Genomic DNA, 15,775 nt, shown 5'->3' on the forward strand with positions numbered 1-15,775 from the left:
CCCCCTGACCACCTCTGCTTAACTTGCTCAATTTTATCAATGTTTGTCTTGTACTGAACACAAGTCAGAAGCTGAGGAGGCAAACAAGACATACTAACACACTATTTTTCTCACCAATTCAAGAAATATTAGAAATGTCACTCCTGTTGCTTTAAAGTTCATATTCTCAAACATATACTCATACATATGAATATATAATTATATTCATATACCTAGCAGTAGAATGAAAACCCACATATTCTAAAAGATTTCCTTCTACAACATGAAACAATAAAACTGTTCTTCTTCCCTATAATTAAACAGGAGCTTGAGGAGGGACAGGATAGTAGTCAACTAGTATAGCTAGTTTAAAGTGACAATCTGCTTTGTAGATTCCCGTGTTGTCGTATGTAGGTACTTTTTGGATCATCAAATCAAATTCTTTGTACTGTGGACACAACCATGCTGCATAAAATAGTAAATAAATTAATGTTTCACTTCTAAATTATCATTTTCCCCCACAACTCTAATTTCAACTCTCTTCCAAAATGCACTTAAACAAAGTATCAAATCCTGAAGCCATTTAAATGCTGCATTTGAGTATCAACATATCTTTTAATTTAGCTTTTGAGGGTTAGGACAAGGCCTGTTGTCTTATTCTTAACATTAAGAGAAACTGCTTCTCCCCATGGATCTTCCAATAAATATTCTCAGTGCTGCTAACAGAACTGATTAAATGCCAGATCAACTTCTCTTCATACCTGGATCTTGCAGATTTGTGGTGCTGACAGGTTTCTTTAGTTCATACCCCAAGAGATACAGAGCAAGGCTGGGAGGACTACACTCAAGAGAGGTGATAAGGAGATTCAGAATATGGATCCTTGTTTCATGATGGATTCGTGCCCGCTTCTTTTCAGGCTCCAGCTCTAGATTAAAAGGAGAGAGAAGAGGAAAAAAAAAAAGTTAATAATGAAATGAAGAAATCCATCTAATGGAATAACCCTCAGAACCTTCTAGTTAAATACAAGAAACCTAATGGATCAACTTATATTAGTACAGAGGGATACAAGACCAAAATTTCAAATTACTATTAATGCAGCTCTAAATAATACATGCAGAGCAATGTTAAATACTTGTCTTCTGAAAACAGACTCAGTTTGTAGTTGGGTCATCATACTACGGACATATTTTAATAAGACATTGGTGCTTTTCATTCTGTTAAAGGTCCAATTCTACAGAAAACAACAAAAGAAAAGGATTTTCTGATTTAAAAGCAGTTTCTTCACCTCTTTCATTGATTTCATTCTATACAAAAGACAACAGTGTAGGCAATTTTTAAGATGACTTTTACATACCCACATCTGGATTAATTAATTCTTCTGCATCTTCATTGTCCAAACATTCCACAAACCCAGCCATCAGCTTCTGGCTAATACTCTATTCAACAATGGAAGGATGGATATGAGGAGGATTTAAAGAGTATTAAAACCAAGACCTTTCATAATTCCCTCCATATAAGGTGACAGAAGTTCTAGTCAAAAAATATACAATCTAGTTAACAAGCAGGAGTTAAGAGTCGTAGCTGTTCTAAGCATAGGTTACAAATCAGCCACTGAACAGAAAAAATCTACTGTTGCTAAATTATGCTCACAGGTTGAGGACTATAAAATCAAGAAAAAGTCTCAGTATCTCAAAGAATATTGTCCCTTACCTTCTTGCAAACATTCATGGTTTCCGTTTTTTCAATTAATGAAGTACTTGCTTTTCACAATGCCTCAGTAAAAGACTTTTAGAGGTACGTCAATATAAAACAAAATATAGTTTTAATGTATTTGATCTAGAAACCTATCATTTAAAGTAACATGGAGCACCAGTATTTCTCCATCAGTTTCTCTTTACAGATCCAAATAAACTGGCACTTACCTGATCATGTGTGAAATCACCAACTAGCTTTATCTGAATGTTGGAATTGTAAGAAATACAGCACAAAATCTTGGCACTTTCAAAAGCCAGTTCAGGATTGCTGTTTCCATGACAAAGATACCTTCAAAAATACAAGATTACTGTAATGAAATTGTTGAGAATTTTACTATCTCAAGATGGTAATGCACAGATGAGAACTAAAACATTTACAAATCACACTACAAGAGAAAACGTTAAAGCTACAAACAAAATTTCATTCTACATGATGCACTTACCACTCCTCCATCAAAAGGAGAGCAGCAGGCTAAGTATAGATAATAATCTCTCCTGGAATTTTTACCATTCTTTTTATCCAAAATCTACCTCAAACACTGCAGGATAAGTTAAAACAACTGGTCACAGGCTCACACAAGAAACATGGAGAAAATACCTTCAGCCCATGCATAAATGAGTGTCACTGAAGACCAAAACTAGCTAAAATCAACTACGGCATGTACCAAAAATAGGCCAAATAAAAAAAAAAAAAAACCAAACCTTAAAAGCATCTTAAAAGACATGTTTTTTTTAAACTATCTGTCAACTATTCTTATGTAAAAAAGTAATCTAAATGAAAGACAAAACCACATATATAGAAAGAGTTCAATTTTTTAGTGCCTTCCATGTCAGAATATCACTGCTTTTTTATGCACTCAGTGCTAGTATTCAACAATGTTGGTTTGTCTGTAAAGTTACTAAAAAAATCAACATAAGGTGTCAGTGGGAAGTGGAAATTTTAAAGTTTCACATTTGAAATGGAGTTCAGATTATTAGCCTGATACTTTTAATATAGTAACTAACGGACAATACTTTAAACATTTCAGTGGTCAACAGCAACCAAATGAAGTTCTACACTCCCACCCTATAACAACCAACGTCTGGGGCAAACTGAAAATCATATGCAAGGGAATCACCGCACATAAGGGCAAACAGGAATAAATCAAGGGGAGAAAAAAAACTCAGAAGGAAAAACTGTAAATGCAGAATCCAGTCTTGCACTAGACAATACACAGATCATACTACCTGTGAAGACACCTCCCCCTGCCAAAAAAAATTTCAGAGATGCTCTGTACAAAGAGAAGTTCGTAAAACTAATCAAAGGACCAGGATTCAAACACTTCTGTGCCTCCAAAACTTGTCCCTTCTCAGTACTTTGCACATACCTAGCAATATTCACCACATGATCTGCCTTCTTAGTGCGAGGATTGATTCCTTGAAGCAGCTGCTCCAGTGGTGTGACAATAAGGGAAAGGTGGCTCTCCCGCAACAAATCCATAAAAAGATTCTCTTTCTGTAGGGTTAAGTTTAGAAGTGCAAGGCAATACTCTACAGCTTTCTCTAAATGCTTCTTCCCTGCAGTGCACAAACAATGAAGAACCAAGAAAAACAAAGGAGCAGTTAAACAGACTACATTCATAAAACTCATTCATCAAGCCTTGCACCAAGAAAGAACTTATCAGTTGTTTACCAGTAGGAAAATTCCCCCCAAAACACAATTTTTATATGCAAGAGAAACAAGATCAAATTGAAGAAACGCAACGTCAGGTTTAAACCCAACTTAGTATGCATTTTAACTTCACATGAAAAATAAATTCTAGGCACATACCAGGAAATGGAGCGTAAGTATCAAGCTGCTTAACCCCTTCTTCTAGCAAGCTAAGGGACAGTTCCAGCATTGGGGACTCATTCAATAGATGATACATCAAACTGAATCCAGGTGATTTATATGCTATTATTTCTTCTCCTAAACAGAGGACGGGAAAAAAAAATTAACATCTATTAGAAAAGACTTCCACTACTCAAGCTGGCCTGAGCTTGGGACATAACAGTCCCTGTTGTTTATAAGCAACATCTAAACAATTAAACATACTGCATATAAAGTCTTCAGAGGTTTTCTTTATACATAGGCCATTTAGGTCATTTTAAAAGTTTGGGAAGAGTAGTAATGGCAACTACCATTAATTTTCAATATTTAATAGCACAATTTCAACTTCAAACAGTTAGACTTCCTAAGCAGATCTGACCTTGAATTCAAATCAGTGCTAGGACTTCATAGCACATTGGAGCTACATTAAATGGTTATGCAAGACTGAAAAGTAACTGAAAAAAGTTTATAACTCCCCAAACCTACATAAAGACCCTGGATGAAGGAAAAAACACTGCCAGAAATCAAAGCTGACAAGGTGCACTGAACCCCTGATGCTCCTAGTTTACAGATACTTGCATGTCTCTTGCAACAAACGTATGTGAAAATTGAACTACTAGCCTAAAACTCAAAGCCCTTCATAAAATAAAATAAAAGGAAAAGTCAAGACTAACGATTCTGGTTTATCTAGTCTCCTAGTAAACTACGGTGGATAAAAGCAGGAGAGCAGAAAGAATCTTTTTTAATATGCACGTAAGAATAAGGGTGCAATTTCTTTTGGCATCAGCTTAAACAATGCCCTTCTCCTTCCATTCATTCTGTGTCTGTGCTGCCCCCCAACACGCAAACAGACATGCCATGCCACTGTGAAGCCAAACACTGAATCAGTTAAAGAAAAACTGATCTTTTTGTCTAGACCAATTAACCCATTTCCCCAATCTATCATGCAACCCACAAATAATCATACAAGCTGAAAGCCTGGCTGAGGACAGGAATGAGCTACAGCTAAGCTGCCAAGAGCTGTTTGTCAAAGTACAGGGCACAGAGGTCTCCCAGACTGAGGCAAGCTCACCGGGGAATTATGTCTTTAAGTTGTTGTTCATTTAAGAAGTGGTTCTTATAGCTCTCTACCGCTACAAGCAAATCCACAGGCATCAGGATGGCATTCAATGTTAAGAAGAAACTTTGTATTAAAAAAAAAAAATCTGCAGCTCAAATAAGCCTTAAATTTCCTATACTTTGGCCTTTTGAAGAATAGTTGTCCAGAATTAAATTACTTCAGATAATTCTGCTGCTACTATCTGCTCTGAATAATTTATCCATAATATTAATATTAAAGGATATATCAAATACACTAACACCTTCAAATTAACCCTATGAATAATGGTGATATAGACCAAAGAAATACAGAGGCACAAGCCCAAAATCAAGTTGGTTTTTAAGTGTCAAATGCTGATCCTTAATCAAATCAGCAATACAAGAGGGACAGAAGTCATCCTCCTAGCAGAGCTAGTGAAGTAGGAAATAGTGTACATGAAGCCCTACTGAGTCAGCAACATGGCTCCCGATACTACATGGACACTTTTTGAATGTCTTCCTATCTTAAAGCCTTGGTCTAGATTTCTACCGGCTTACTTGCAATATTAAACAAGATCACAAGAAACAGGCAAGAAAGCAAAGCAAGTTACAATTCTGTTTGTCAGTGAACAAATGAATAAGTTAACCTTGTAATTCCACATATTGGTCCACAAAGTCTTCAAGTTGAGGTTCATAGTCTTGCAGCAATTTGTAAAACACTTCCAGAACTACCTCAGCTACTTCCCACTGTAGATAATCACAAAATGAAGAAAAAGTCATACATAGAATAAGACTGATACTGCAGCAACAAGACCACGATGACAAAGAATACAACAGGCAGTGCAGTGATGTACTGGATCAGAAGTACAGCATGACTAATTCTAAAATACTATCCAACAACACTTGTAAGTCATCATATCAAATACTTTAAAAGGTCAAGCTTTCTTTCTGAAGTAAAATGGAACACTAGAAGAGATTTATTACCTATTTCAGGCTCTATTATATGATATACATATTAGTATATCGAAACAACAAGCAATAAAGAGCTTATTCGGTATACAGCTAATAACATATCATTAATAGCTTCCAGGATAAAGTTTAGCATGTGCTTTCATCCAGAAATATCATAAAGGAAACTCAAATTCCTTCGTTCATCAAGTCAGAAATATTCTCTGAAGTAACAACGAGGAAAGTGCAAATATGACTTGTAGATTTGGGCATGTAATATTCAGAAGTCACTAGCCATGTAGAAGAGTTGCAGAATCCTGTATAACAAATTGAAACTTAGCAATAATATAAATTACTATTTTTTTTTCCTTAAAAGGATACTTTATACAGGCTCCTTAGAAGTAGTTCATAGATCCTGATGACCCATGAGTTGAAAAATGACCTGTTTACACAACCAAAACTCTATGAACTGCTCAGGCTTATCTCTGCTGTATCAAACTTGCACAGTTTCTCAAACAGATCTAAGCCACATCAGCAGTGCCAAATCATTCTAACTACAGCCTAAAAAAAAGATTTTCAAACAAAAATTACTTTTTCGGCAGCTCTCCGGTAAGCTCTGGTGCGGAATCGCAGAAACACAGAATCCCTGAGGAAGTGGAGATAGGGATCAAAGCCTGGTGGACGAAGACCTGCTCCCAAGTTAGAAGGGAATGAACTCTCCACTAGTGTGCTGATGAGTCGACAGAAGGCACGGGTTAAAGGATATTCTTCACATCGGGACTCAATCTCATTCAATTCAACCTTCCCAAGAGGACAGCAAAAACAGGAGAAAATTCAAAGATTTTGAGGGAGGAGGAAACGTGGGAGAACAAACAATATAAGGGCATCATCTATGAATTACTTAACAGTGAATTGACTCTGCTGCATTTTTGTCTATGCTATGCCACAAACAAAGCAAAAGCAGTGAAGCAACAATACTGTCATTTCAGTTCAGCAATACACTCTCCATTTACTTCTGAGCTACTAGAAAATGAGCCTCAACATTTACATACGTTGCTTTTATTTACCACTTTAATTAGAAGTGAAGCGAGCTGTACTAAGATGTAAGAAAAGCGAGGCCAATTTAGGAAAACAGCAAAATCTTAATATGAAGTGTGTGCAAGGAATTTGAGGATTTAGATGCTGTTCTGTTACTAGTATGAAGCTGCACTAGATTCATGAACGGATAAAATTTCCAGAAGTTACAAGCAGACCTGAAAGTGAATTAAGAAGCAGTGAAATGACAGCACCTATTCCAAGGGTTTCCCCACGGACACAGCAGCAGATGCAGCCTCTGCAAGTATTTCCTGAACTCATGTGCAGACGGTCAGAGAGGCTGACTAAGTACAGAGAAACCCTTACCTCAATACCAACTGCTTGTCTCTGGCCTGGACTTCTCACAGTTTGTAATATCTTCAAAACAGAAAGAGAAATGAAAACAGAAAAACAATACATTTCACATAATCAAAGTGCATCTCCATCATTTCTGTCAGGACTAAAAGTTAGTCACCACTTTTCATCTGTAAGAAGAGGTTTCCTAAATCCTCTTACAAGCTGAAAAGCTAAGATTTTTCTGTCTGAAAGGCTGGATTATATGTTGTACACTTATATACTTCCAGCTTTACATCCTCAAAGATCTGCATCATATTTACTGTTAAATGAAACAAAGAGCAGAAATACTTTCACATTAATGATTTTTGTCTCATATTGGCTACAGAAAAGACATCTCCCTTGTTATCTCTTACAACAGTATATTTTAAGGAATATAATAAATTAGGAAGCAAAAGTGGTGAGCATTTAAATTACTACTGTTATAAGATATTATTGTCAGGATCTTTTCATATGTAGTTAACAATAAACCAGCAGGTGCAGTTCAAATGCCCCAGGTTCTTTCAAATACAACAGCAATTAGTCTGACCCGTAATACAGACTATACAATAAGCCCATTCCATTATGATTTTTGAATTAACAATGCCAAGAGCTTATTATTTTAATATTAATCTTCCTTAGGATTCATATTTAAAATTTTTCTCTGAAATCAAGACATAAATACTGAAAAAACACCTTTTTACAACTTTAACTTACAATTAACTTCCTCTGAAAATTAAATGCCTGAAAGTGGAGCTTTTTTAGCCAGTTCATTCCTTCTATGACCATCATTCACACGTAGAAGAATGTTATACCCCCCCCCCCAAAAAAAAAAACCAATCCACAAACAGAAAAATACATATACCTGTAGAATATTTATTATTGATGACATACACTGAGGAAAAAACATACTGAACACACAGGACTGTCTGTAACCTGTATTTATGTAAAATAAGCATAGTCAATGAAGCCTCTGAGGCATAAAACCGTACTGCCATTTTCAAAATTGTTTCAAAAGCAAGAACTGCATTAACTAAATGAAAAAAATTCTACTTAACAACTTCAACAACAAAATTTGGGAGAAAATGCAATACTATTTCAGATACACTTACAATTTCAATAGACTAGGATGCTATAGTTCTAAGCACTGAAAATCCTAAAATACCTGTGTATATTCCAGGGATTGCCAGAGCGAAGCAGCTATTTCAGGAGATCTTCCAAAAGCAGTAAGGGTTTCCAATAGCTCCGCTTTCAAAATAGGAGGAATGCTGCACTGCAGAAGTCCCAGAATGACCACTACTGGTGTCCATTGAGGGTGCTCACAAAGAGCCAAGCGAGCATTCTCGCTCTACGGAGTTCAACAGAAAACAAAACTTCAGATCATTAATTTGAAGATTATTCATATCTTACAATCTCTAACTCATAGTTCAGAATCAACGAGACTGCTTCATACTTGAAGGTACACAAAACATCAGAAGAATGGCAGACCATTCCAAAGCAAACAATTTTAATTAAACAAAAAGCCCAATTGAATGACTCATGAGTACTAAAACTGTGCCTATCCATACAGAAAAATTATGTGCGTAATACAAGCTTCTTATAATAACCCGATTTACTTTTTTTTTTAGTAGAAACATTCATTGAATTAGTCTTAAATAAGTTTAAGTACTTACACTCTAGACAGCTTCTTCAAGCACTAGTAGAGGGACTTTATCATTATTTCTATTACATACTCAAATTGCATTTGGACATTTGCTAGGAACTTATATGAACATTTAAGTCTAAGAGCAGGGTCATCATGACTGTAAACTCATTTGAGACTCTCAGATGAGCCATTGGACAGGAACAAGTCTCTAGCCTCATTGCCTAACTCCCTGCATCCTTAGAACAAATTCACTTCTTCCTAGGTTATGGTTTCTCACTACCTCACAGAATTTTTAGGCTGCAGAGTCTGGTGGGTATTAAAGAGCTGAATTCCACACTATCCAGAATTACCCAGACAATTCACAATACAAAAATCTGCATTGCAGTTTTATTCTCTTGGAATCCTCTTCCAGTTAATTCATGGCATATTTCACACTCTTGGTTTAGGGACATTTTAAATCTAACTCTGGAGGGAAGTTTCACAGTTGATGAGTTTCCTTGCCAAATTTTTGCCATTTCTTTTTAAATTCATCTAGTATTTTTGTCTTTTCAAACTCCTAATTAAATGCAAAGAACTTTCCTACTCCGTAGTAATTTCTTCTGAATATACCTCACTTCCGAAAGATACCTCCATGACACCAAAATGTCACGAAAGCAAGACAATCAGTAACAACTGAAACACAGCAAAAGGCGTCGCGTCCTCCTGTTTCACCCAGACTGTGTGCTTGGTCATAACAGTTATTCCTGACACTTCCCACACTTCTGACAGGTAAATTTGCCCTACATACCTTTTTGGTTAAGTGAACTTCACAGCTGAATGACGATGTTTTGCAAGAAAAAAAAATGTATTAACAAAGAAAAACAAATAAAAGGTTACTTACCCAACTTACTATAACAGTGGTCAGCTGTAAAAAGGCAATTAATCCATCCTGTTCTTTCTGCGTGATTCCCCGGAGAGGCAGGTGACGATACTGGACACTGTCTGCACTTGGCAAGTCTTTCCTTAAGTGCTCATGATAAAGCATCAAAGAGTGGAAGAAATGCTCCCAGGAGACGGGGCTGCCACCTGCTCCTTGGATGTTCTCCGCTAGAAAAATGACAAACAAGTGACAAGATTTTCTTTCTACTCTTTCACAGTTAAATTTAAAAGGAAAACTGTCTTATCTAGAGGAAAAAATAAAGTACAAAGTAAAGCATTTGTTTCCGAAATTAGTGGTTCTGGTTTGGTTGGGGTTATTTGTTTGGTTTTGGTTTTTAATAGGACAGAAAGGTGCTAATACGAAAAGCTAGTACAAGTAAGTTTTCCATTTTATGAACCAGAATGTTGGCAGCATTATTTAGATCTTCAAAGTAGGGGGGGGCAGTTTCTGATTTGATCAATGCAAAATTAATGCAAAACACAGGACTGACTAGCGCCTCACTTTGAGAAAGTGCCATTATATTACATGTATCAAAAAATTCTAACAGAACAAAGCGCTTCTGAAAAAAGTCAGCTCAGGAAAGGTAACTATATTTACAAAATACACAACTTTCAGATAATGCTCATTTTATATTTTATAATAAGCAATACTGATATTCTGCATCTCTTATGCTGTTAAGAGGTTTGTTTCTTTTAAAAGAGCACTATTTCATTACGTAAATTACTTGCTAAGGTGCTCAGGCATTTAATTACCTATCAGCCTATTTTTTTTTCCAGATCACACTTTCACATGAAGCCTTCCAATTTGATCTTTGTGTTAATAATGAAATGTTAAAAGTACGCAGCCACACTTCATCTCAAATAAGTCTCTACACTTTTTTAAAGAAAGAGTTGAGAAAGAGCTGAAATGTCACTTTTCTTACCATGACTACTGCCATTGACTTTTAGCAAACTAAAGCAGTAATGAGCACACTGAGGCCCACTAGCCAGTCCCCGCAGCATTTTCAAGTATGGGATGTAAATTGTGGAAGGAAGCAGATCTCCCATTTGCCTAACAAACTTTGACAAGACAACCTAGAACAAATAAAGATCAGTATTTAAAAAAAAAATAAATTCTGAATATTTTAGGAAAACAGTGGTTAGCCAGAGAACACAGATTCTAATGTAATCAGGGCAGGGTAGAGGGGTGAAATCACAACCCCAAAAGAACAAAAAGAAATCCTTTGTAGACTACCCTATTCAGTTTTCCTGAATCTGAAAAACATGTTTTTCAAAGAAGAAATAAACAAAACAAAATAATTCATGCTATTGCAAAGTATACTAACTTTCCAAATCTGTATTTCTAGTGATAAAATTTACTTCAGCTCACAAATGCTGCACAGCAGTAGTAGTAACACATCTCACAGTGCAAGTTAAGTGATATTGGGAAAGAATTCACTACGCTTGTCATATCCCTGCATAGTAACTCACACACACAGTGGATCCTCCCAGGGTCATATTAGGGTGCTTACAGATTGCACCAGGCCCTAACTTAAGTTGCCTGTGTTCTGGGTGGAGCTCGAGATGTGTCCAATATGTCTCATACTAAGTTTTGCCTAACACTGCAGAGTCCTTCAAGATGCACTGAAGGCTGACAGCATCCCAGATACCTAAACAGTTTTGGAATATCTGCTTCATCTGTTTAGATTGCTTCTTCATTCTAATTTTTAAGTTCTGTCTTTCATGTGCTATAACCTTTGGACTTTAAGTAATTACAATATTCTTATAGATTTTTACCCCCCCAAAATACTACCAAGTACAGTTAACAAAGGTTTTTTTATAGTTAAGGAATTTAACTTCTGTTACACCAAAAAGGTACGTAGAAGTCGTCAGACAGAAAACACAAGAGCACTGTTATCAGAATTCATTTACCAACAGCAACAAAATCAGACCAAAGTAAAATTTTCAAAGAGGTTTGTTAGGACTCCTTCTTGCTAAGTTTATTGACAACCATGAATGTCTGGCAGTAGCTTATTTTAGAGAAAGCAACAATAACCATGTCATGCAGAGCAGGATACATGTGGAGAAGCCACTGATAAAAGATAATGTCTTCTTAAAGACTAGCTGCAAAAAGGATACCTAAACTTTGTTGCTTTGGTTTTTATTACTTTAATTTCAAGTTACTAGTAATTACTCAAGAAAATCTAGATAACCTGGCGCTGAGGGGGTCGCTGATGAGCTACTCCAAGGTAGGACCCCATGATGGTAGACGTCTGCAAAGGCTCTGATGGACACCAGTATTCAAGGGCAAGCTCCAGATTAAAGGGGTCTTTCCTATACAATTCAGCAATCTATCAGAGAAAGAAAGATGTTAGAAAAATACCAACTGTACAAGGAAAAGACAATTACTTCAACAATAAGCACTGCTTGTAGATAAACTAAATACGTCTGAGATGCAAAGCATCCCACAGCTGGTGTTCCATTCCTTAAAACTCTGAAAATGACAGCTTCTAAATAGCAATATCAGAACAAATGACAGCCAGAGAAATTAAAAATGCACACATAAGTGAAACTTTCATAACTTCCTATCTAATTATTATAGATTAAATCATTGCTAAGAAAACAATAAAAATAACAATTTGCGTACCTTGATATACTAATTTAAAAACAAGTTAGCCAGTATCAGGACTGGAAATCTTACTCTGAGAAATTTGTATGTTCAGATAAGGGGTAATTTTAATTTCTAGTTCTTCATTTAAGTTTATTATACATCTCAGAACTACTTAAGAAAGCATTTCACTATAAATTTTCCTGTTAATGTCTTATAATCTAAAGGACTACCTTTGGAAAAGACAAGCAATCCCTATATTAAAGACTTCTATATTGAAAACTACACATTTGTACATTTTCATTCTCAATAAGGGAAAATATGCAAGTTCTTAATTTATTCATGAACAGAAATGCAAATGTGCTAGTTCAATATTCAAATCTGTTTTCTGATGTGGGTTTTTTTTGAAAGTGCAGTTAGGTAACCTTAACAAATATTTAAATAAACATAGTTATTTAAATTTTCTTTCAATTTTATTTAATTTCAATTTTCTTTCTTTTATTAAAAAACAATATGACAGAAACAGGAAGATCTTTCCTTTAAACACAGGCTTGTGGTCAAAATTCTACTGAAATTAGGGAATCTGTAATTCCAGCAGCCTTAATGGAGTCACCTCGCTTAGCCTACTCTGCCGCAAATACAAAAGTCCTCCAAAATTCCCATTACAAATATGCCAACACCTGAAAACTATTTAAACATTTCAGTTCTTTATCAGAATAATTGTCAGTAGTGGGGGAAAACCCCTAAAACCTAATAATAGTTTACCCACAGTAAACAGGGAGAAATTTGAAGACTTAAAGAAACATAAGACACTGTATAAACATTGTCTAGATACACAAAGGTGTTCCATTCCAAAGAACTTCCATGCATCTAGCCAGATCTGAACTCCAGTGATAGCATGTAGACTTAAAATTCCTATTTCTAACTTACGTTAGTATAAGAAGGCTTGAGATAACAGATATGTTAAGATATGTTATTATAATTTAAAATTTTGGTATTTAAATATATTGCAATAACCTCAGCTCAAGAATTCTTCAAACATAAGAAAAAATGCAGTATTTGCTAAACGAAAATTTAGTGACACTTCATTAACACCAGAAGCCAAGGCAGTAAGTCAATTACTTTACACGAGAAGTTATAGAAAGAGTCTATATTTAAGAAAAAAAAAAAATCCCTCTAATCCAAAAAGGGAAAGATCCAGCACTGTATGTTATCATCCAGTTCTGGGTTTTCTGATGAAGAAGGAAAGTCACAATCACTCTTTGCCACAGCAATGTAAAAGAAAATAGGGCTTACTAAAAGCATTAAATGCTCCAGATCTCTCCGAAGGGAAATAGGTGGATCGTTACCCATCTGAATACTCATGTGGATCATGCGAGCATCTTCATCAGCACGGTTTCTCAGCTGTTTCACCTACACAATTTATGAAGTGGAAAAAAACACTGGTCTATATTTAGCTAAGAATGAAACAGAACAGAAATAATGGAATTGTCCAACAAGCCTATTAAAAACTAAGAAAACAAATGAACTTGCACATACATGACAAGTATATTCAAATGTTTTTTTTTTTAATCCCTTGCCCCCTAAGAGCTTACATTCAAACATATATTCAATCACCTTCTTACTGCCAAGGCCTTCAGCTCCTAGCAAAAGCCCAAACTTATACCATGGGAGTTTTTCCTAACTGACTTCACCAGATACTCTGGTTTGGCCCCAAAAGGTGGATCTCTCACTCTTTTTTTACTTCAGAAACTAGATGGGTTAACTTCAAACAAAGTACATTAGATCATTATCCACAAGGAGTGAAAAGAAACAGAAAACACTGTAAATAATATTTCCTGCATATAGATCTATGGATTGCACCTTTCCTAGCCATTTAAGGCTATTTCTACCTACAGCTGCTGTATGTTTTGAAACGTTTTGGACTGATGTAGTTACTTTGGACCCAGCCTGTCACAACTAAAAGTATTACCACATGTCAATAAATACAATAGGAGTAAAAAAGAGAAGGGAGAAGGACTGCAGCAATTAAAAAGCCCTTTAAACAGTATCCTAAGATTCTTTGTGTTGAAAAACTAATTACTAAACAAAAAACAGCTGACACTAAAATTAATGTCAAAAAGCCTTTGTCAAAACACCCCACCAGAGGCTTACAGAAAGCAAATAGCCATGAGATGAAAAGTTTTGTTAAATGTCGAGCAGACACTGAGGAACAAGAAACAGAAATAAGCAACCAATTCAACACAGCAAAAACTAAAACATGGTGATGGTCAACAGAGACCAGTTCATGGTCTATAATATATCTTAACTTGCAAAAATGAATGAGCAGCAAAATAATTGTCTTATCAAGAAAAGATAGTGAAAAACAGAAATAACTGTGGAAAGGGTCAGAGCAAACTGTCCAAATCAGTATACTAACAAAATTAATACACGGACAAAACTGAGTGTTGATAAATGAAATCATGAATTATCTGAACTTCTAAAGCTACTTATCAAGTTCTGACTGTAATGCAGTCAACCAAAAGATTTACTCAAAACATCACTGGCAAGCAGCATAAATGTTAAAACTACACAGAAGAGTTAAATAAAATGCTGACTTACAGATTTAAATAAAGCTGAACACAGGTTATATAGATATAAAAAGAAAAGAGATCTTCACCTAACATTTGAGATTCAGTAGAAATAGCTGAGTACATAAGCCAACCACTAACAGCAGTTAAGACAAAAATTCCCTTATAGGGCTATATCCCAATTGCCTGCTAACAAAGTCTTTCCTGTAAAACAACTAGTACTGGAATACAAGTCAACGGTCAGATTTTTGCTTATATCCTGTATTACAAAACCCTACTTGTAATGAAAAATATCTCTCGTCATCTTTAGGTGTTAGGTACAAACATCTGCAGATCTGAACCAAATAAAAAAAAAAAAAAAACTGAAATGGAAGACAAATACTCTTCCCAGAGATAAAGCTTCCAATTCCATAACGCAATGGAGATGAGAAAAGTACCAGTAAACCAAACAGCCTTGTGATTTTCAGGCAGCTCTGCGGATACAGAAGACAGGGTCACATCTTCTCTAAATCTAATATGGCAGCAACCTCTGCCTGGGTCAGTCTCCAGCTCTTCAGCCTTCATTGGAAAAACTACCTTACATCTCTTTCATAAAAACTGGTATCATTACAGAGAGACATTGCATCTTTTGTATAGCAACATAATCCAATGAAGAACTGCCTCAAAAAAAGCTCCCAGTTCCAACCCATTTGCACTTGATTGCTTAAGAAACTTCGACAAAATATACCTCTCATATTCCTCATATATTCAAAAGATTCCTAAGGGCTACTGTGTCTGTATTACAGAAAACACCACTGCTTGCAGCCTTCAAAGGATGTTCACAGCCTGTTAACAACATGGTAAGTGTTGTATGCAAGCAGGCATCACAGCAAAAACATAGCTGTAAAGTTATCGACATGAATTTGTTTGAGCCAACATTATAATTGTTGTTTGGATATTCTGTGGGTTAAAAGGACAGCTTGAGAAAACAACATGCAACACCAACAGATTATAAATAAATTAGGATTAAACCTAAAAGCTGTCTACAACATGTTCATATA

General features: G+C 35.6%; 1 protein-coding gene across 1 annotated transcript in view; it reads right to left on the bottom strand.

Annotated features, from left to right (window-relative positions):
* Nucleotides 1-15,775, bottom strand: part of NUP205 (nucleoporin 205kDa) — a gene marked incomplete at its 5' end in the record, with an annotated part of 46,251 nt that overhangs the window by 22,660 nt on the left and 7,816 nt on the right. Inside the window, 13 exon segments of the mRNA XM_010076640.1 lie at nucleotides 741-905; nucleotides 1,335-1,416; nucleotides 1,903-2,023; nucleotides 3,102-3,291; nucleotides 3,545-3,682; nucleotides 5,308-5,407; nucleotides 6,200-6,409; nucleotides 7,010-7,060; nucleotides 8,181-8,363; nucleotides 9,541-9,746; nucleotides 10,502-10,652; nucleotides 11,771-11,908; nucleotides 13,462-13,578. Of these exon segments, the coding sequence (XP_010074942.1) occupies nucleotides 741-905; nucleotides 1,335-1,416; nucleotides 1,903-2,023; nucleotides 3,102-3,291; nucleotides 3,545-3,682; nucleotides 5,308-5,407; nucleotides 6,200-6,409; nucleotides 7,010-7,060; nucleotides 8,181-8,363; nucleotides 9,541-9,746; nucleotides 10,502-10,652; nucleotides 11,771-11,908; nucleotides 13,462-13,578 (1,852 nt within the window).

The sequence above is a fragment of the Pterocles gutturalis genome, unplaced genomic scaffold (genome assembly GCF_000699245.1).
Source record: "Pterocles gutturalis isolate BGI_N339 unplaced genomic scaffold, ASM69924v1 scaffold45498, whole genome shotgun sequence".
NCBI lineage: Eukaryota > Metazoa > Chordata > Aves > Pterocliformes > Pteroclidae > Pterocles > Pterocles gutturalis.